Source organism: Acipenser ruthenus, chromosome 18, assembly GCF_902713425.1.
Source record: "Acipenser ruthenus chromosome 18, fAciRut3.2 maternal haplotype, whole genome shotgun sequence".
NCBI lineage: Eukaryota > Metazoa > Chordata > Actinopteri > Acipenseriformes > Acipenseridae > Acipenser > Acipenser ruthenus.
Window position 1 is genome coordinate 9139752 of NC_081206.1, and position 22195 is coordinate 9161946.

General features: G+C 39.0%; 2 protein-coding genes across 3 annotated transcripts in view; both read left to right on the forward strand.

The window, feature by feature from the left end:
* The first annotated feature begins 1905 nt into the window (after positions 1 to 1905).
* On the forward strand, positions 1906 to 14599 carry LOC117424527 (sal-like protein 4). Of its 2 annotated transcripts, none has more exons than XM_058991160.1 (4): positions 1906 to 2095; positions 10282 to 12759; positions 13162 to 13460; positions 13726 to 14599. In XM_058991160.1, exons 1-4 carry the CDS (start codon positions 2029 to 2031, stop codon positions 14152 to 14154), a joined length of 3273 nt encoding a protein of 1090 aa, XP_058847143.1. In that variant the 5' UTR covers positions 1906 to 2028; the 3' UTR covers positions 14155 to 14599. The 2 variants fall into 2 exon arrangements, with proteins under 2 accessions (XP_058847143.1, XP_058847145.1); XM_058991162.1 differs by having other exon boundaries at positions 1910 to 2095; positions 13162 to 13398; positions 13726 to 13882.
* Positions 14600 to 19753: 5154 nt separating this feature from the next.
* Positions 19754 to 22195, forward strand: part of LOC117422913 (probable phospholipid-transporting ATPase IIA) — a 56450-nt gene continuing 54008 nt past the window's right edge. The window contains exon 1 of the mRNA XM_058991163.1: positions 19754 to 19987. Coding sequence (XP_058847146.1) covers positions 19920 to 19987 — 68 coding nt within the window. The 5' untranslated portion in view covers positions 19754 to 19919. The remainder of the gene's footprint in view (positions 19988 to 22195) is intronic.

Here is a 22195-nt window from a genome sequence, read left to right on the forward strand (position 1 = left end):
ACATACATGTCAGCGCATGATCAGGTTTCTATATAATGTCAAAAGAAAAGGTTTATAACAAAAGCATTTTCATTGTGAAGGGAAGACCTTCAAGCATGTTGTAAGTCTGAATTATTCCAATAATCAATATTTCAGATAACCCTTTTCAAATCCCTGCGATAAATATCGTATTAGTCATTCACTAAATGAAATTTATAATTAAAGTTCGGGAGGAGGGTCAGACACCAATCTCCGCATCACCAAATTGAATCATTCAATTTACACATTAGCTAATTTAAATTGTTAGCACTATAAATACCCTCTTCACTTATCTCTCAGTTGCGTTTTGATTTCATCGTAACCCACCACCTCCCCATCTCCACCTTTCTTAACAACAGTTTTTATGTTTTATCAAATGGGGGTCTCAGCCTCGTCCAGTTGGCCAGGCAGCGAACCCTCAAACCAAGTTAGGTTTGATGCCAAATGAATGTGTATATACAGCATACTTTTCTGTTAAATCGCATACTCCGCATTCTCTACAATAAATATTTGTACTAAAACATTTTGTGATTGGTGTTTGTCCCGAACTACTGAATGGCAAGAGAACTAAGATTTGAGTTGTTTGGGAGCACCAAAGAGAGTGGGGCTACAAAATGAATTGTACTTTACTGATCATAGGGTTGAATTTCAGAATCAGGATAAGGTGTGTAGAAAAACGTATTTGTTGCATGCATGTAAAAATGTACTATTTGATAAAATGTAAGTGTTTGCTTACTGGACCTAAATATGTAAAATGTATATTAAATATCCATATTCAAGGATTCAAATGATTCCGAATAGGAATAAGAAATGTTACAGGACAACAGAAACTTTGAAAGTTTGTACTGTATCTTCTTTCATATAGATGCCTAAAGAACATAAAAAGCTTGTAGATGTAGATGACGGAGCTAAAACCCAAGACAATCTACATTTAATTACTGAACAAATGAAGAATGCTTTATAAGATGGCCAGTAATACATACTATCTATAACTAACTATATCTGAAGCTGTGGGATTATTATTATTACTATTATTATTATTATTATTATTACGATTTAAAAAGAGAGATCATGAAGTCATTGGGGTTTTTTTCACCCATGTCATTAAAACACACAACTAGCCTGATTAAATACAGTTATGCTGTGAAGTATGTAGTATCCAAAAATATATCTAGAAAGCTATTTCTTAAAAATAAATAAAAATAAATAAGCCTACCCAAAATACCCATACATGGCCACACGCAGTAAATTATCATCGTAAAACAATCAAACAAAACTTTTACATAAACTACCGGCATTTCATTGTTAACATTAGTGTTATTCTCAAAATAAATACCTTATAACTTGTGCGTGTATTAAACTTGTTTTGCTGGTGGGCTATATACGAATATCTTATTTGTAGTGCTATCACTATTATTATTGTAGTCATTATTCCCATAGTCTAATAAAAACGTATTATATATCCAGTTCATACCCATAACACCTTAAAAAAAAGAGGTTTGCTAATAATGAAACTGATGGTTGTTTTAGTTAATTATTTTGGTGTGTGCGTGAAATGTGAAACGTCACATTCCTGTTCTAGTAGAGATTAAACAAATAGGTAGGTATTCTATTTGTTTAGAGTTTGCCCGCCCACAAAAATAATAGATTTAACAAAACTACAACTCCCAATTTCCAATGAGGAGGCGAATCCCCCCCGCCTGTAGAACACCCAGAGGTCGCTCTCTCTCTCTCTCCATCTCTCTCTCTCTCTCCTAGGACTCGCTGCCCCCTCCCTCCCCTTGTCGCACGAACCTCACTTCTCATCAATGGATTTTATTTGAATAATCTGTAAGCACTTGGACTCGAGCCAATCAGCTGTCAGAGGCTCATGATAAATCGCAATGCATTATTGATAATCATAATTACTCTGACATGCGCATTTCTGCTTGAAGGGCTAATTTCCCAACTCGAAGAATTTGTTGTAAAGAAGAAAAAATATTGTTAGTATTTTGCTCCTGATGTTGTACCATGTCGAGACGCAAGCAAGCGAAGCCGCAGCAGCTCACCTCCGACGAGGGAAGCTTGGAGGAAAACGGTGAGTCTAACAAATGAATACAAATTGCAAGAGTTTGGAGTTTAATCAAACTAGTGGAATTACAAAAAAAAAAAAAAAAAAAAAATTTGCTGGACTTTGGTCGGGATCATGACCCTTGGGACTGACTGACCATGCATTTTTTAAAAAAGCCTTTTTACTGGTTTTTGGTTTAAATAACTAAGTTTATTTTATTAAATATGTATATATTGCAAACGTTATAATATTACATTGATCGTGGCGGTTGACATTTGTTAACCCATGGCTCGAGAAAAACGGACTCTCTGGTATTGCTGACTATCGGGGTGGAATGTCCGTTTTGGAAACAAATGGAAACAATATTTATATATTTATCAAATATGCCTGAATTATGTTTTTTGCTGTCTTTTAAAGGTAGTTCATGAAACGCACATTTTGGGTTGAAACTGATGTCCCATAGGGACTAAACGCGCTCTGTGGCGCACGCTTGGCGTGAGTTTATTATGATATTATATCGTGTAACTTGTTCACAAAGTAGACGGTGAGCCAATGATCATACGATACACTTAACGTGTACTAAAGGTTAACTAGGTACTGTTGATGTGTGTTTTACCTTGCACGTTGTGTCTATTAAAAAAAAAAAAAAAAAAAAAGTAGTCTGCCACTGTTTTTGTGGCTTTTTTTAAAGTTATATTTTAATAGTGTTTCATCATTATACTCGAGGTCGCGGCTGCAGTGGACCTGTACTGACCTCCAGCCATCTTTGATTTCCGACTTCCTAAAATAACTAAAGTGTGTGTATCTATATACATAAACACACGGAAACCTTTTTTTTGTTTGTCCATCTTTTTTCTGTTGTAAACATCCACTTAGTAATCGGAACAGTACAATTATGTCTATTTTTTTTTTCTTCGCTATTTTAGCCACCTATTCAGTTTAAATGTCTGTTATTCAATGCGTTAACTATTTTGGTTTCGCTGGACACAATGGTAGTTCTTCCAATGAATAAGCGTGATAGTTTCATCCATGCTGTTGCTAGTTTAACACATGGGTTGGTTTAAACCGGGTTTCTTGCTAAATTGCAGTAGGTACGCAATTTACTGTATTTTATTTATTTATTTATTTTTTTTTGGTGGGGGGGGGTGTTACTAGAAGAATATTCCAGTGTTGCATGAGCGCATTTCTCGGATGAAAAACATATTTATCAGGTTGCTTATGAAGTTTGAAGGTTGTATTACGCAATCAATTTTATTTTATTGTACAGTATATAACGTTGCTGGAAATATATCAACGGTGGTTGGCTGTGATATTTACGCATAATACAGTAGATGAGCATATTTTAGGACGAATGTTTTAATGTGTATTTGATACTTTGCCTGGGTACTATATAATTACACACACATATGGCCAAATTTTACTGAGTATTGTGGGGGTCATGCGCGTACAATCATCATGCACCCTAAGTATTTTAGCTGTGCAGCAGTAAAATTTTACCCTGATTTGTATTTTACTTCAAGATTTGACCTTTTTCAGGTACAGCTTTAAATTATATAAACGTATTTTTTTATTTGGATACGGGGCTTTTAATATTAGATTTAGAAATGCCGAAATTAAGGTATAACTTACGTTGACTTTTTTTTTTTTTTTTAAACAAAGGTGCTTTAACATGTTGGTTGCCACGAAATACGACTCATTAAAAAAGCAAACTGACCAAAAGGCAATAAATCCCTCGTTTTATTGCTTTCGTGTTTCCTTTTGTGCATATAGAACGATGGGGGGTGGAGTTGGTTTGTGGAACGGTCGGGGTAGTGGCAACGTTTACGTGTGTGAATATGAACACAAGCTCCTCACATCAAATATATTTCACTTGTTGCTTATTTTGTCCCCATACAGAAGCAAGCCTTTTTAAATTACACTGTGTCGTTTTGAATAGCAGCTACAGCTCTGCTATAATGCAGTGTATATATAATCCAATTGTATTAGTAATGCATTCATTTTAATTGATTAATCCCCAGGTTTTGACTTTGTGCTTGATTTCAGTGATGCTGAGTATTCAAACAGCGCAAACTGGCAAACATGTTCCACATCAGGCCGTTCCGCGAATCTTTCTTGTGGTTATTCAGTAAAATGTTCCTAAAGATAAAAACTAAGTTTTCCTAGAGGGTGTCAGGTTTTTTTAAGCTTGGGCGCCCTCAAGGGGGTGAAATACATCATTACACTTTAACTTCCTTGCGTGCAATTGCAAGAGATCATTCTTGATCTGCAGAAGTGGTCCAGAGTTGACTGTAGAGGCGTGTGCAGAGCGTTTTAGGGGTGGAAGGGCGGTATTCGTGGTACCTCTCAATTCTAGTTATACATTGAGCTTTTAAACATTTAGTAACCGGGAGCAGAGCTTGAGCTTAATGAGTAACTGCTTGAAGAGGGGAAATATACAAAGTGGTGGAAGAGACAAATGCCTTCTAACTAGGAACATGTGTAGATCTGGTTAAGGTACAAACACCTTAATATATCTGAAGCAACCTCTGTATAAATCTGTTGTATGGTATTTTAGACAACTACAGTATTTTCCATTTATTTTAACACATTTTTATATTTCCATCTTGGATGAATATGTAGTCTAATGGAGATTTATTTGTGTTACAATGTGTGAAATTACACTTATTTCATGTTGATGGCATCTACTGTTTAAATTGAAAGGGTCTTCCAGACATGTTAAAATTTTATTAATTGGCCTATGGATGCTTTTGTAAAGGGTCACATTTAAATATTGACAGTTTATCAGATTGTGCATATTGCCATTTTGAATCTATCACACCATGTGTGACCCGCCCATGAGAACAAAGTCATTTGCAATCTCCTCTTTATTTTTTTAGGGGGATTGTCTGTTGAGCAATTTAACAAGCCCTGCAGTTTCTGTGAAGAATGCAAACAGGTGGTCATTAGCCAGCCTCCTGCATATGAATGGTTTTGCATTTAACAATGGGGGCTCTTGACTCGCCACTTTATCTTGAAGACAAATTACATTTCAATACAGTACATTCATTCAAGGAAGCTCCTCTCAATAAGGCAGTATCATCGAACCAGGATTGTATTAAATATAATATACTTTAAACCTACTACAGTAGTTTCATAAAACTGTTTAATGACATCTTCAGCAGCTGAAGTGTCTTAATTTTGCATAATCGGTTAATAGTGTTAATCAAAACTGACTTGTGAATTCCCGAGTCCTTGGTTACAATTGTAGAACAATGTGATAAGCTGGCAGTGTTAGGAGGAAATAGTGTATGTGGCCTTCAGGCTGCAGGTCAAGGCTGTGTAACTTCTGACTTTTCTTCACATTGCTTCATTAATAAACACTCGTTTAAGCACAGTGATGCATGTTGAATTTTGAAGACCCCTGAACCAAGTATCAAGTTCTACCCCTGCCTCTGAACGTTGATCCCTCTTCCCCCTTTGTATCTGTAGCGCTCCCTCCTCTTGAAACAATGTTACTGTGTGACACTTTGACAAAGCCACTGAGCTAACCTTTGCCTCCCGCTGCCTGCTGTGGGTGGCGGCTTGATGTCAAGCCTGCAATTAGGGAGCCTTGGCAATTGACCTTGGCAGCAGGGCTTGCAGTGTTCGCCCGGACTGGAACACAGACGTACTGTTGTGTGTCTCGCTGGTTTGGTTATTTTTCAACCAGGGACTCCTTTTGTTTGGGGACCATTTAAGAACTACACTGTGCAGACTTGAACCACTGTTTTTGATCAACTTTTCTGTTTAAAGGCAAGGCTGACTGTGTTGGTGACAGACAATTAAAATAATGTGTGGCAGACTTGAAAGTAATTCTCTATATATTTTGCATATCCCAGCTACCTTTTTTTTGTGTTAACCAGAAATGTTCTGCTGCTATTAAGCGTCTGATTTGCAAATGTCATGTAACGTGTGGGACTAAACTGACCTAAGCAAATAACTTTTTTTTTTTCTTTTTTTCCCCACTATATACATATTTAGCAAGCGCATCCAGTTAGTGTGTAAACGCAATCATATTAATTGTGCACTTGTCATTTCAGGGTTAGTAACTCTTAATAGCCTTGCATCCAGTCCTGGGGTTAAATAACCCCCACCCCCCAGCTCCACAAACCATTTCAAATAGCAAACCTGTGGACGTTTTTCATGCTGTGATCAGTTCAGAACAGATCTAGCAGGGCTCTGATTGCCTTAGTTCATGATGCCTGCCCAATCATTTCAATAACCTACCAAGACAAGACGAGTTCTGAAACCTGTAGTGTGTGTGTGTGTATTCAACCTTGCAATTGTACACCCTCCCCATAGCTTTCTCCTGTATTTATTAAAGGATACTTGCTTGCTACAATCCAAAGCAGTTGCAGAACATCAGGCTCAATAAAAGCTTTAATGTAAATTTCTGAATGGGGGCAACTGTATGTTGAATCATTTCCCCAGTCCCCAGAGCAATACTGCTGGTTTACACTGCGAGTGAATGTTGCACATGAGTGCCCTCCTCTGTTAATCCCCTCAGTCACAGCTGGCTTTCCCTAAAGAACAGATGCTTATCAAAGGCAGGGTTGGATGGCATTGGGCCACAGAAGGTATCTGTGGCCATCTACTTAAGAGATTTGTCATGGTATTTTGGCAAAACTTTTCATCTTTAGGGGTAGTAAGTAAGAGAAGTCATAAAAATGTTGATTTAATTAAACTGAAGTGCCTTAACTTATCATACACACTGTCCTGCTGTGGTATGTCACCCACAGCAATTTTGTACTCTGAGTATTTGCACTGGCTGTTGATAGAGCTCTTGCTCTGTGGTTAAAGTGATTCTTCTACAGGATAGTTTAGTTCCAATCATTTTTTGGTGTATTTGAGAAGACAAGGGTCTAAGAATACTTAAAGGAGAATACTTAAACGACTGTAGTATTAAAAATTTATTTCTTGTCAATGTGGACAAAGCGGCACATCTGCCAGCCGTCTTCCGATCTCGGAAGCCAGAATCGCTTTTGTGCTGAGCAATCCAGAGCAGAGGTGGGCGGGGCTACCAATCCTGGAGAACAGAGATCAGCTCTGCTTTTTATCCACTCTGAATGTGCTCGGTGTCTGGCCGGTAGGGTTTGCTGTTGCACGATGAGGAGAAGCAATCCCTGCTGGCTTCCCCTCCCCCACCACGGGAGCGTCGGAGCCAATGTGGCACCCCCTCGGCGTCCCCAGCAAAGTGTGGCCTTTTTGCACAACCTGGATGCCAACTGATGCCATTCAAGCTGTGTGACTCATCCTGCATTCCCAGCGGCAACGCTTTAACTGGATGAGCCACTCGGGGACCCCACACTAACAGCTATGTGGTGTTTTGAAATTGCTGTGTTCCTCAAACCTAGTCTATAGTTTACTTGGTATCTGTAGTATTAATCAGCACTTACGATTATCCAGAATATGTACAGTGGAAACGTCTAGTTCAAAGCATAGAAATGATTGACTTCTTAACCATCTACATTTACAGTGTTAAGTATTTTAATTCACACTGTAGCAGAACCACAGTGTGTCCCTATAATTCTGTAATCTGGATAGCTGTTGGAGCTTCTTTCAGCAATGTGTGCTCATGCTGTGATCTAGCTTGCTGCCTCACAAAGGAAGCTTCTCTCTCAATCCACTTCCTTATCTCTCCTCTTAAGTAACACATGGAAACGGGTTACTATTGTCTGCTGTATAGGTAAACCGTCTATAAAATAATGCAGCGCTTGATGTTGTTCAAAAGAGGGTGGGGAATCGCGTGCAGCTCTTCCAGGGTCTTGTGTATAGTGGTATTGTAACACACGCCCAGTCATTGTGGTTATTTTAATCTTTATGGAGCTGACCGTGATAACCCATGACAGCATGCAGCATGTTCTGATGTGATCATTCACGATGTTCACTGTGGATGTAACAGTTGCAGAACCCAGGGTGTGGTGTGGTGGGGTGTAGTATTTAGTTATTTTGTGGATGCCTTCCTGGTCATCCAGTAGGTGTTATAATTGCCACTCTTGTCTTATAGTAGTGGTGCAGAATGTAACGGGTCTTTTTATTGAACTGTTTTTAATCTAGATTTTTTCCACATGTTAAGTAGGTCAGCAATGGGTCGTGGTGGGGGTGGTACTTGTATTCTGTTTTCACCACATTCTATCAACGGCTCTGCAGATGGTGTGGTTTATTTATTTAAGATTAACAATTAAGCATGTGGCATAAATTGTCCTAATTTTGTATGATTTTTACACGGGGGGAGGGGGAGAGCAGTACAACGTTGTTTGGGGGAAGAGTTCACTAAAGGGCTCCTGTTTCCCTATAATCAAGTAATTGGAGAGACTGTTTGTACATGTATTAACTCATTTCTTTCATTCTCCAAAATCAGTGGTGTGCAGACTGGGGGACATGCCCCCCTGGGGGTGTGTGACTATGACTAAAGGTGCAGTTCTGTAAAGGATATAACATTTTTAAATAAAGTTTTTGCTTTTTCAAATGAGCCGTTGACGATCACTTTTAGTATTTGTAGAACCGGAGAAATTATGTTTTGAAGTGGTGAGTGTGTCGGTGAAACTGCAGTGAAGAGTGGCAACAAGTGTGGTGGAGAAACACTAATGTTTTAACAGGCATTTTCCAGTATTTAATGTAAATTGCATATTTTCCTAGATTCAACAAAGTCCAGATTTAGCTAAATACATAAATGTTAAACACATTTTTTTAAAGACGGAGTGTAAGCGCAGCTTTGCAGCATACAATGCCAAATCAATCGCGTCAATGGGCGTGGGCTTGCATGTTAGAGCGATACAAACCGGACGCAAGCTTGTGAATCAAAATAAAACTATTGATTTTAAATGGAGTAATGCACAACGCAAGCAGCGTGAATGAAGCGAGCAAATACAGAAATACATTTTGTTTTATTCTGTATTTTGCTAAAAAAAAAAAAATAAAAAAAAAATTGACATCAATGAAAATGTAATTATTAATCGAAAAATACAATGTTCTTTATGATGCCAGTGTCTGTGGTTATAAAGACAAAGGCCGCCACATGTCAAGAAATAACAGAATCATTGGAAACCTATGGTATGTCTATCTCTCGCTTTCACCTTCATTTTAGTCCGTGACAGGGAGCACCACACACTGGTTTCATATTTCTGTAAAATGACGCTTCTTTGTTTTAATAATGATGACCAATAATAATCGCATTAGCTCTTTAACAAGCCAGTGGTGTTCCCCAAACTCTTTCGTTTTTAGTGTGGTGTACCCATGCTCTCTTGTGTGTTTTTTCATTTCCACAAAAGGAGACAGTCTTTTCTTTTCATGACTAGCTACATAATTAGTTTGTACTCGTGCTGTATTTGTGACGTTCGCTTCGCTCCCGGTGTGCATACTTTATTTTGTGAAAACCCAAGAATTAATTGCTGAACGATGATGTTTTTCAGATTTCTGTCGGGTATGTTGAATCGACAAGTTTAAACCAAAAAAAAAAAAAAAAAAGATTTAAGTTGCATGGTATTTTTCATGTATTCATTTGTTAATGTTAGCTAAATGTTGATTTGCCAAGTGTAAACAAAATATTTAAATTCACTCATTTGTTAGAAACCCAGGTTTAGCATGCCAGGTAAATGTTCACTTGCTAAGTGTATATAATAAATATAGACTGATTTTTTTTTTTTTTTTTTTAAATGTTGATTTTGTGATACGCGTATGTATTTAGCAAAATCTGGACGTTTTATGATTTTAGGGGAAAAAATAAGCGATTTACATGAAATCGAGGAGGGGGGGGCACCTGTTAAAATATAAAGTTGTTTGGGGGGGGGGGCGGGGGTTGGTTATTGAATTGTAATTGCGCTTAACCGTGTTTCTGCAGCAAACAATTGTCTATTGCATGAAAGCCCAATTTTAATGATCAATTGTCCTTTTAGAACAAGCTTTTAACATCCTTGCTCACTGGATCGGTTGCAATTTCATTTTAAGTTGACTCGCTGATCAAGTGACGGTATAAAGTTGGGGACTGATCAATTATTGTAAACTGGCTTCATCACTAATTGCCTTAAGTTCACTGGGTGTTAATTTTAACATGCATTTTACCTCCTATTCATTCTCCGAATCTTCTACATTAAGCTATAGAGTTATGGCTTCAGTTTTTGTTTCAGATTGGGTAAGGAGATTCATGTCTTGTAAACTGTGGCTCACGCATTCATTCTTTTTCTTTTGTTTTCCAGTGGTTCTGCAAGATAGCCGGATAGAAGACGACGGGAATGACTCAAAGAGGAGCAGGATGGAGGAGACCAGTGTTTGTGACAAATGTTGCGCAGAGTTCTTTGATCAGTCAGAATTCCTTGAGCACAAGGAAACTTGCACTAAAAACCAACCTGTCCTGATCATTAAAGACCGCGAGGGAGGAACGATGCCTGACCACTTCTCGCAGGGATCTCCAGGCGGCTTCCTTGGTCAACAAGTCGAAGGTCCATCCTCCAGTGACGCCCGGTCAAAAAGCAGCATTGGTTTGGTGGAAAGGTTGGAAAACAACGACGCTGAAATGGATGCTGACTATCGCCAAAAGAGAGAACCCACTGAGATGTCGGCAAGACCAAATGTAAGCTATATGCAAGCTTCTAAATTACAAAACACTAATGTTACTTTGGAGACTATGCAGAGTACAAAGTTTGCTGTAACTCAACATTCATCTGACAACAAAAACTCTCAGTCTGTAGGCAGCTTAAATGCTATTCCCATGATTCTTGAGCAGTTAGTCAGTCTACAGCAGCAGCAGCTTCAGCAAATTCAACTGACTGAGCAGATTCGTATACAAGTGGCAATGATGGCTCCACACGGTCTGCACCCCTCTATTGCTGCGGCAGCTGATCCGTTGAAAGCTCTGGGGGCTCACTTATCACAGCAGCTTTCAGCGGCTGCTGCTTTGATCGGACAAAAAACTGGCAACCAAAGCCTGTCTTTAGAGAACACGAAACAAGGAAAGGTACCTCATTCCAGCATTGCCTTTTCCGGAGGCAACGGAATGCTGTCCTCCAAATCGAACATTACTAAAGTTCTCCCAAACTTGGCCACTCGACTTCCAACCTTGCTACCTCTAGGTTCTGCCGCTTTCCAGAACTCTTTCTCGCCGATTTCAGCTGGTCTGGATCCCTCGAAGAAAGGGAAACCTCCCAACATAAATGTGGAAACTAAAACTGCTGGTGCTGAGGAGTCTTTGTTTAAACACAAGTGCAAGTACTGCGGCAAAGTCTTCGGCAACGACAGCGCCCTACAGATTCACCTTCGCTCTCACACTGGAGAGCGGCCATACAAATGCAATATTTGCGGAAACAGATTCACGACCAAAGGAAACCTCAAGGTGCATTTCCAGAGGCACAAGGAGAAGTTTCCACACATTCGCATGAATCCTTATCCTGTTCCCGAGCATCTGGACAACATTCCCACGAGCAGTGGCATTCCTTATGGAATGTCTATGGCCCCAGAGGAGTCCAACTTCGTGGACAGTAAACCTGCAATGCTGCCTACCTCTGTCTTTCCTCAGCCGATGCTGCAGAGCCTCACCGCTTCTCAGGATTCTCCTTCAGGGAATGAACCATCTTCTCAAAGGCCGTCATCTTCTGGAAGCGACGGTGCTTCAATATCCTCCAGCATGTTCAACCAAGACATGGGTTCAGACCAGAACTTGGAATCCCCAGAAGGTTTTGCAAGCATGCCCCACCTAAATGGGGATGAACTGCCAGGAGAGCAGGGGTCTGAGACTGCCAAGCTGCAAAGAATGGTTGAGAGCCTAGAAAAGAAGAATGGGGATCCAAATGAGTGCTTTATCTGTCATCGTGTGCTGAGCTGCCAGAGCTCTCTGAAAATGCATTACCGTACCCACACGGGCGAGAGGCCCTACAAGTGTAAAATCTGTGACCGGGCTTTCTCTACAAGGGGCAACTTGAAGGCCCATTACGGCGTGCATAGAGCCAACACCCCTTTAAAGATGCAACACTCCTGCCCCATCTGCCAGAAGAAGTTCACCAACGCTGTTGTATTGCAGCAGCACATTCGGATGCACATGGGCGGGCAAATCCCCAACACTCCCCTGCCTGGAAGTGTATACGAGAGCTCTGAAGTGGACTCCTGTCTGCTGGATGAGAAGAATGTAGAAATGAATGGCAGCTACAACGAGGAGATCATGGAGGAAGCAGAGGTGGAACAGGACTCTCAAGAGCCTGCCAGCAATGCAAACCAGCCACTGCTGCCTCCTCCTCAGAATGAAGGGCAGTCTGCTTCTCCCCTACCAATGCTGTCCAGCATAGCTGCTCTGGAGAATCAAATGAAGAACATCAGCTCTGCTTTAAACCTGCAACGGCAGTCGAGCATAAGATCAGAAAGCGACTGCTTGACCAACGACGGCATGACTAATGGAACGTCATCTATACCTGGAGACCAGGAATACCAGAACGGCAGGAGCCCAGGTGTTTCAGACATGGGGTCTTTCCATTCTTCTCCACCCAACAGTCAAACAGGAAGTAACCAGTCTAAATCTCCAGAAACTACAGTTCTCGAAGACAGCAGCTTAGCGAGTGTAAAATTGGAGTCTAATAATGGACCTGCTGATTCGGAGCACAATGGTGCTTTAGACCTGACATCTAGCAACTTTGTTCCAAAAGCAATTAAGGAAGAACCCGGACATATTCTCACAAATGGAGACTTCAGTAAGTGTATTTTGTGTTTTTGACTTGTTTTACCTTGATCACATTTGAATTCTGAGTTACTGATTAGCAGTTTAACTTCATCTATGGAGAAAGCAATTTTGTATTCCAAAAGAAAGTACAAAGCCTGATGATGCTTTGCCTCAACTGAAATTGAGTCTGTTATCACTTAACTTTGATCTAAAGTTGTTTTACATAAATAACACTGAATGCTGTTTATCTGTATACAGAGGGATTGTTCAAAATAGCAATATGATGCCCAAATGCAAATCAAAAGTTGGATCACTTTTTTTGGTTGAGGGGGGGGAAAAATATATATATATATATATATATATATATATATATATATATATATATATATAATAAAGTATATTATAACTTTTTTTTTTTTTTCCCCCCAATTAGATGCTGCCCTCATTCCATCGCTTGCACGATTTCCTCCAAGTCTCGTTAAACTGGAAATGCAGATCCCGTCTGAGCGGCCCATGGGTTTCCCAAATCCGTTTGTTCCTCAGCCATCTGGGACGCAACCGGGCGTGTCTGCTGCACCGCGCCGCTCTGCCAAGCAGCACATCTGCAATACCTGTGGGAAGAACTTCTCCTCTGCCAGTGCCCTGCAGATTCATGAACGCACTCACACTGGTGAGAAGCCCTTTGCTTGTACCATCTGTGGAAGAGCTTTCACAACCAAAGGAAACCTCAAGGTAACATCGCAACTCCTGTCATTCGCAATGTTGGAAGCGGAATGTTGCTGGGGGTTAAATTAGGTGCTTTTTTGCAGTCCTTGTGTTTATTCAATAAAAACTAAAGACGTGACCTAAACAAGACACTAGAAGAGCACTGATGTGCCGTTCACAACTTGTCTTTGCATTTTAAAGCGCTTTAAGTAATCTGTATCAAATGTCCTTGTGATGTGTTAAAAGCTAAATTCTTGCATATTGTGAAACATCTTATTTATTTCTTCTCTAGGTGCACGTTGGAACACACATGTGGAACAGTTCAGCTAGAGGAGGCAGGAGACTTTCTCTTGATAACCCGTTGGCACTGATGGGAGGGGAACCAAAGATGATGCCGGAGGTGGTGCCAGCACCTAGGGATATGGTGCCGCCACCCATTAACATTGACCCTGCAGTCTGGAGTCAGTACTCTGCTGTGTTTACCAATGGCTTGGCAATGAAGACCAACGAGATCTCCGTGATCCAAAACGGTGGCATTCCTATGCCTGGAAGTCTTGCTGGCAGTCCGCTAATGGGTTCCAATGGGGACATGATGAACATGGATGGGTCTCAGTCTGGCCTCCCTGGATCAGTTGCTGAAATGGACAAGCCTGGAAACGACGGTGTACCAAAGCACCAATTCCCTCACTTCATGGAGGAAAGCAAAATTGCAGTGAATTAAATGAGATGACCTGGACTTTACATGAAGAAAAGATGTAGATTTGTAGTCGTAGGTTTAGCTTTTTTTTTTTTTTTTTTTACAGATTCAACTACAGACCTCATATTTTTCCTACTGATATGTATAAAGGGTTTTATGATAGCTATATTTCTAATAAACACTTGCTCAAAATTGAGTACAATATTTTTTCCTCCAATGTTCTCTTGTTGAAAAAAATGCAGGTCTTGCGAAGCTATGAGATGCATTCTTTTGTAACTTGAAGTGTACAGCCTTAAAAGTTTAATGATTTCACACCCAAAGGTTTGAACTGTTTATCTCTGTTAAATGCTAGCTTTTTTTTTTTTTTTGAGTAGAACATGAAATAAACAACTACTGTTAGATCTTTTGAATATTGTTTACTGTTTGTACATTTTAAATCAAATATGCGGGTATTTTTTTTTTTTTTCCCCCCAGAATGTCGGCCATCCTTTTAGCCTTTTTCTCTTCTCCCACCCCCTCCCTCAGATATTGAATGTATTTTTCTTAACACATGGGCTGCATAATGGTCTAACCAGGTTAAATGAGCCAACATCTGTTCTAAAGAACAAGGTTGGCTTTTGGATGCCTTTCTGTCGACTTAAAGATTCTGGTGTCCCACGCCAACTTGGAATTCTGCAAGCCCTGTATGGTAGAAAATGGATTTTCGCTGTGTTTTGTCTACCTTGTTGAAAGAATCCAGCAATCTGGTGCAAAATTAGGTTTATGTTAAACCATTTCGCTTCAGTAGATGCACGGAACTCTTGTAGCATTTAAAGGTTTAGGAGTCAGGCTACACTGCGTACTCTTGGGGGGGGGGGGGGGGGGGGAAATTCTGATCAGTTCACGGCAGTTTTAGGAGGAGGCCGTAAGCTGGCACCAACCTTTATTATTTTGCAAAGGAAAAGATTGTCCACCATTCTGGGATTGCAGCATTCCAACTGGGGTACAGACTCCAACGTTAACAGTGACCTCCTCCTCCTCCTCCTCAGCTTTAACCCACGTACTGGCCATGTTACTTAAATGATTAAATGATAGTAGATCAGCGCTGTTCGTACTATAGACTGGTATCCATAGACTGCAGACCGCATCGTCTCTGTAGCCCCTCCTGGTCAAGTATTGCCTTCATGCGTCTAGTAGCATTGGCCATCTACTACACACTCCTGTGCTAATGTACAGCCCTTGAAGGACAGAACACTGCACTTTAATTTAGCTTTTCTATTTGGTCTTCCTCAAGAGATTTTAAACCTGAGGTGGCTGATTTTTGCAGGAGCGTACTTTAGTTTTCTACTGTTCCCACAGCCTCTAGCAGCACAGTCGTTTTCAGTACCTGAAGCCAAATATCCCAGTGGACTCTTGTAAATAAGTGTTTTTGTTCATTGGGTTACGCTGTTAAAGCAGTGATGCCATTCCATAAGGGGAGAGGGGGGACCGTACAATAACTTTACATGAGAATACAATCGTGGCGCATTACTAGTTTTGTAAGTTGTGTGCAAGAAAATGTGCTATTTTGTTTTGAAGGCAAACTGTCCTGTTTAACTTTCCTACCTCACTACTTCTTGTTTGCTTCTTTCTATTGTCTGAGATTAGTTTGTCTAATGTGATCTATGTAAATTGAGCTTTAAGTGGATGCTCTATGTTGTTACAAAGTGTAGTCCTGATGCATTTCCTCGGGTAACTTGACATGCACATCTCCTGTTTATTTTTTTTTTTGTGTATAACCTGCTGATTTTTATTGAATGTATTGTCAGACACTTTGCACGTCCTTTGCTTAAAAACAATCTGTTTTATATGTGTGTTGCCCTCCAACACATTCTCTTTGGAGTTTCCAGTGATACCACAGGTCTGTTTTCAGTGTTCCTGCATCTTGCATCATCTAATCACTTTCGCCAAGTTGTGCCTTTATTTTTAGCCTGTGTCCAATCCTCTGTCTTGCAGGCATTACTCTTCTACATCCATTTACATGGTGAGCTGGATCTCCTGGTACACTTCCACAGTGTTTGTGCCTGTTTTTGGCATGTTTACAATGTACACTTCATTAAATGTCTAAAATGTGTTTCTTGAGCATCTGCTTCATGTGTTATTTTCTGATATTTGAAAATAAAAACAAGCTGGTTTTTCCAAACTTTTTTTGTGTGTGTATTTGATAAATCTAACAACTTTGTATTTCCATATATACAGCTCTGGAAAAAATTAAGAGACCACTGCAAAATTATCAGTTTCTCTGGTTTTACTATTTATAGGTATGTGTTTGGGTAAAATGAACATTTTTGTTTTATTCTATAAACTACTGACAACATTTCTCCCAAATTCCAAATAAAAATATTGTCATTTAGAGCATTTATTTGCAGAAAATGACAACTGGTCAAAATAACAAAAAAGATGCAGTGTTGTCAGACCTTGAATAATGCAAAGAAAATAAGTTCATATTCATTTTTAAACAACACAATACTAATGTTTTAACTTGGGGAGAGTTCAGAAATCAATATTTGGTGGAATAACCCTGATTTTCAAGCACAGCTTTCATGCGTCTTGGCATGCTCTCCACCAGTCTTTCACATTGATGTTGGGTGACTTTATACCACTCCTGGCGCAAAAATTCAAGCAGCTCGGCTTTGTTTGATGGGGGGGGGGGGATGCTACCTATGGCTGAAATGGCCTTAAAATGTCTTTCATGTTGTCTTCCCCCAAAACATCAACCTCAATTGAACACAATTGTGCAAAACGAGACCCCACTTCAAAATTTTTGTTCCTTAGGATGGTGTTCTGAGCCTTTTTTCTTATAGTTTAACACAGCAGTTGGCCATGTGTAGTTGCGTGGGGATATTTGCAGTGATTTTCAACTTTAAAATTATTTAAAGAGTAAGTAGCTTCAAATTTTTATTTTGTACTTTTTTTATACAGTAATGTGCAAATTTATTCAAATACCTCATTGCTTCTGTTTTGATTTGTTGTGCATATGAAGTCAAACCACTGTAGCTGAAAATCAAAATAGGCAAATTAGTAATTGTCTAATTTAATTGATGACTTTAATAGGGCACATATGCAATTAATTTAAAATTGTCAGAGAAAAAGAACACATAGCCACAAATGGTAACATGCACGAGGCTTTTTAGAAGTGGTTTAAGCTGCCGAATTAAAGCACAAAGTGGTCTAACATTTTCACAAGAGTGCCTATCCTTTCTATATGACTGATTTACTGAGCGGAAATTGAAGTTTTCATGCAGGAAGGTATATAAAGGATATAAATGACAAATCTTGAGGTGTTCTAATACATTTGCACACTACTGTATACGTCTGTGTTGTTTGATGATTGTCTGGTTTGTACTCAATGTTAATTTAGGTAAGGTACGACGAGTGCTAATGGAGGTCTGTGAAACCAGCTGTATGAGTTCAGGAGCTGCTCTTCGGTTCTATTTGCCTAACATATATGTCATGTAGACTAGATTAGCCATGCGGTCTGTACCGCAAGCAAAACAATACCTGGCAGGCTACTAAAACTGAAGAACTCAGAGGGAGGCTTTGGATTGCTCTGGAATAATGTGTTCAGTACAAATGGATGAAGGTGTCTCTGTGTCTGTGTGGCACTTTTCTCCATGTATCATGAGAACACAAGTTATTCCACATACTCTAAATCATTTTAATATACTTCACCATGATACTAACACCTCGTGTGTTTGAGATCTAGGTCTTCAATACCACTTCTCAGATTTTCATTAAACTAATCCTTGCCATGTCTCGTTCTGTACTATACTCTTGGTATATGTCATGGTCATCAACGTGTTTGTCATAGTGATAGCTCAAATTTTGAATTTACAGCTGTGGCAATGGGGACTGGCTGTTACTGACGTACTTGTTTTGTACTGAAAAATCTGATTCAAATATGCATAAACAGTCTGTAGTCCCCACAGGCCCTGTGAAGTAACAGTAATGATGCCATGGTGCTATTTAGAAGAATAGCAAGAGGGTTAGCCCTTGAGTCCTGCTTAAATTCTAATGCAGGTCAAAGGAATTCCAAGCCAGGATGTATTCCCACCAGAACTGTCTAATTTCATTTTGTATAAAGAAATGTCTTGACTTCCAAACCCATTAAGATTTGGAAGACATGCGAGCTCATGGAAATATGTTGCACCTCATCGATGCCAAAGGATGTAGAAAGCACAGTGATGAGAAAACAAAGCCGCCTGTTTCTCAAAGCTTTTGACTCCTTGTTTACAAAAGGAAAACACACCTGGTGATGTTGAAAAACTACTTGAATTCCTTAACTGTCATAGTTGTTTCTCACTAGGTTTATTTCTGGTGCAAATTGTAAGATTCAAAACCCAATGGGTATACTGGCTCCCTCATAATGAGTTAGCGTTTCAGTGATCTGGTCAACTGAGAGGTGAGAATCGGTATTTGAGGTGAGACAGAACATCAATGTTGATTTTTTTTTTTAATGATGTGCTGATGCGTCTGTGGACCACTTAATTGCCTGTACCGCTGAAAGAGACAAATGACATCAAGAACAAAGTAGCCAATAAGAAATTGATCTGCTATAGATTGACCAATAAAACCAAGGTGAGGTGCTCGGATAAAAATGAAATGTTTGTGATATCTATCTATCTATCTATCTATCTATCTACCTATCTATCTGTATATATATATATATATATATATATATATATATATATATATATATATATATATATATAAGAAAAACTGCATCCATTTTTTTCACTGTTGAATTTGATTTTTTTTTTTTTAAACACCTTGATCTAGTAGTGGATCTAAATACTGCTGTCATTTAAATAATTAACCTTCTTAAGATTTTAAAAAAAGAAAGAAAATGTAACGTGCATGACATGCTGATTTGCATAACCTGTTGAATAAAATAAGAATTCAATGTGTTCTGTATAACACAGAAGGATAAATTAATCTAAGGAAATCGCTGTGTGCTAAATTGAGTCATGCAACACCCTTTCTCAAGGAACACCTAAATCGCAGACACTTTTATGATGCTTCAAATCATTGATCTTGATTCTTATTAAAGATTGTTTTGTTTTGCTTTGTTTTTGTTTTCTCATAAAATAATAAATGACTAATTTCATTTGCAAACCTGCAGTTTATTTCAGTTTGGAGGCCATATTAAAAAAATACAATTTCCACAATATTACAGTTTTGTATACCATACTAGTATGCACTGCAGTACATATCATTATATAGAAAACTATATGTATGATACACTTTAAATATTGGCACGGCTGTAAATATATATATATATATATATATATATATATATATATATATATATATATATATATATATATATATATATATATATATGAGACACACACATACATTATTTACACAATAATATACTTTTAGAAATGTGTTGACTAGGTCACATAAATACAACAAATTAAATAATGCTTTAGATAAATAATATAACATTATGCAGCGTCTAATACAATAGGCTACTATTGGGCATTATGCCTGCAGATGTGTTTACAAGACGTCGATTGCTTGGAGGCTCCATTGTTGTACATAACCCGTATGAGTGTGTGTAGAAATTGATCCTAATAAAACAAGATAGATGATCAGTTTATAAAATCTGACAGAATCCCGAGGACCTGCAGTCCCGTTTTTCGCCAGCTCTCCTGGCTGAGATTGGAACAGCCAGCGATGAAACGAGCACGACGAGTGGGATCATACGAGCCTCCGCCCAGCAAGCTGCGGGAAGCAGGAATTCCACATAAACAACGGCTGAAGACATGACGGATAATATCGCTTTACAGCCCGTCAGACACAAAAAGAGACACCAAAACAAACACAGAAACAGGTAAGAACGTGCACACCAAAATAAGGTTTGATAATATTGAGAAAAATATGAATATAATACAAATCTGGTGATCGTAGGAGAGGAGGAATAGCGTGATAATCACTGCTGTGCCAGTTACTAATCGATTGACCATTGTCATATGTGTACGTTTTGTTGTTGTCTGTTTAAATGTCATGTTTGTGATATATTTGATCTGTTTTATAAAGCACACACGGTAAAAGAACATGGCAGATTTTAGATCTGTTAAGATTTCTCACACCTGCTGTAACTGGAGTCGTTGTTCCGGGTTCTGTGCCACATTACACACAGGTGCAAGAAATCAGAACAGTGCCTTCCTTAACTAACGTAATCTTCGATTAGTACACTTGTGGATACATTGGTCGGGTTTATTATTTTTTTTGCTTGTTTCAAAATCAGTGAGGAATGATTAGTCAACGGGCCTTTGTTTTCAAGGGAAAGCATTTTATTTGCCTTGCAAATCAGTTCATTTAAAATTCTCCACCGTCTTTTGTTTTTTCAAGCGGAATAATGTGGTACATTTAAAGTAGACTATAGAAAATACATATTTTGCATTGTAGTTAGCGTCAAGTGTATTTGCGTGCTCCTTAAGAACGCAAGTATGGCAGTGAAAGCCTGGTAATGTGTAAATTGACAGGTCTCTCCCGATTCACTGGCACACCCAAAACCCTGGCGAGAGAACCGAGACGCGAAGTGCAGGACAGCTTTAGTCGTTACGAAATCTGAAGAAACATCGTATTATAAAGCCAGTGATTATATTATAAAGGTCACAATTTCTGGATCCAATAGCATTTGCAAGGTAATTTTTTATATGGACAGAGGTGGTGTGAAATTGCATTAGTTATGTGGTGTCTTAAAATAAAACGTTAATAAGGTATATATTTTAAAATGTCACAACCCTGCAACATTAAATGCCAAAACATTAGAAGGAATATTCAAAATAGTGGTCACAAAACCATATATAGCACAGCAGAATACCCAAGTTAAGTATTATAGCTAGAATATATTGCTGTTCAGTGATAAAAACACAATTAGATAAGGCTGAAACAGATTCTGAATCGGAATCTATTGCTGTGTTCAGACTGGTTGGTTCAGAAGTCTCTGGGTGATGTTGTGTTGGAGACAGTGGATATTAAACACATGTTAACGAATAAACACTTGTTAGTGCTGAATTTAGAAATATTAAAAGAAACACAATTAGTTATTGAAAATATTTGACAAGAAGGTCAATGAAAGACACTGAAAAAGACTAATAGTCGAAACGTTTGTCATTAAATTGATTACGTTTCTTTTAGAATCTATATAGTGGACACACCGTAAAGACAGTTGAAGGCTCAGGACATTAAATTGATATATAAGGTCAAGTTTGTGAAGCATTAAAGCGCTGTCCCACCATGTTAACATTTTCAGAGCTTAACGTTCAGGGCAATTTTTAGAAAGCTTTACAGTAGAGAGTGAACCCAAGCAGTCCAGTTTGTTTCTGTTCCCAAAGGCTGTTTGAATTTGACCACCAAAATGTACAGGACCACTTAATTTCTGACGAATCCCTTGAACCGAAGGAACATGAAACCACTTTGTGGCTTGGAACTTGGCTTCAGGAGACTAGGTTTCAGGCCACTGCATGGCCCACCAGGGGAGACGTGGGGTTTGATAGAGCAAAGTTGCCTCAAACTAGGTCTCCTGGAACCAGGTTTCAAGCCACTGTTCCTGAAAAAGTGTCTCTGTGTTCCCTCAGCTTAAGAAAGCAAACGTGTCGGTTACAAAATGTTATGCTGTGTCTATGTTTTGTTTGTGAACAAGTTATCCTTAGGAAGCGTGTTGCAGATTCCTAAAAAAAATAGAATTCCTTTGTGTTTGGTTAAGGAATTCCTGCTTCGTTTGGCCTTCTGTGCACTTTCGAACCAGAAAGCCGTGTGTTCTGACTGTCATCTGTTTACGCAGGCTTCCTCCCCCCTTGAAACCTGCTTGCTTCTGTCATTCTGTGACACATGCCTGCCTTAGCAGTTGGAGGTTGGGAATGACATCTGCAAGCACCGGCGTAGTACACGAATCAAAATGCTTTGTATTATTATACTGGTCACATTTCACAGGATTAGATAGCACCACCGCACACTCCCAAAATAGCACCTTTCTGAAAAACGTCAACAGATAAAATGATATGGGAACTTAGAAAAGGAATTTGACCATATC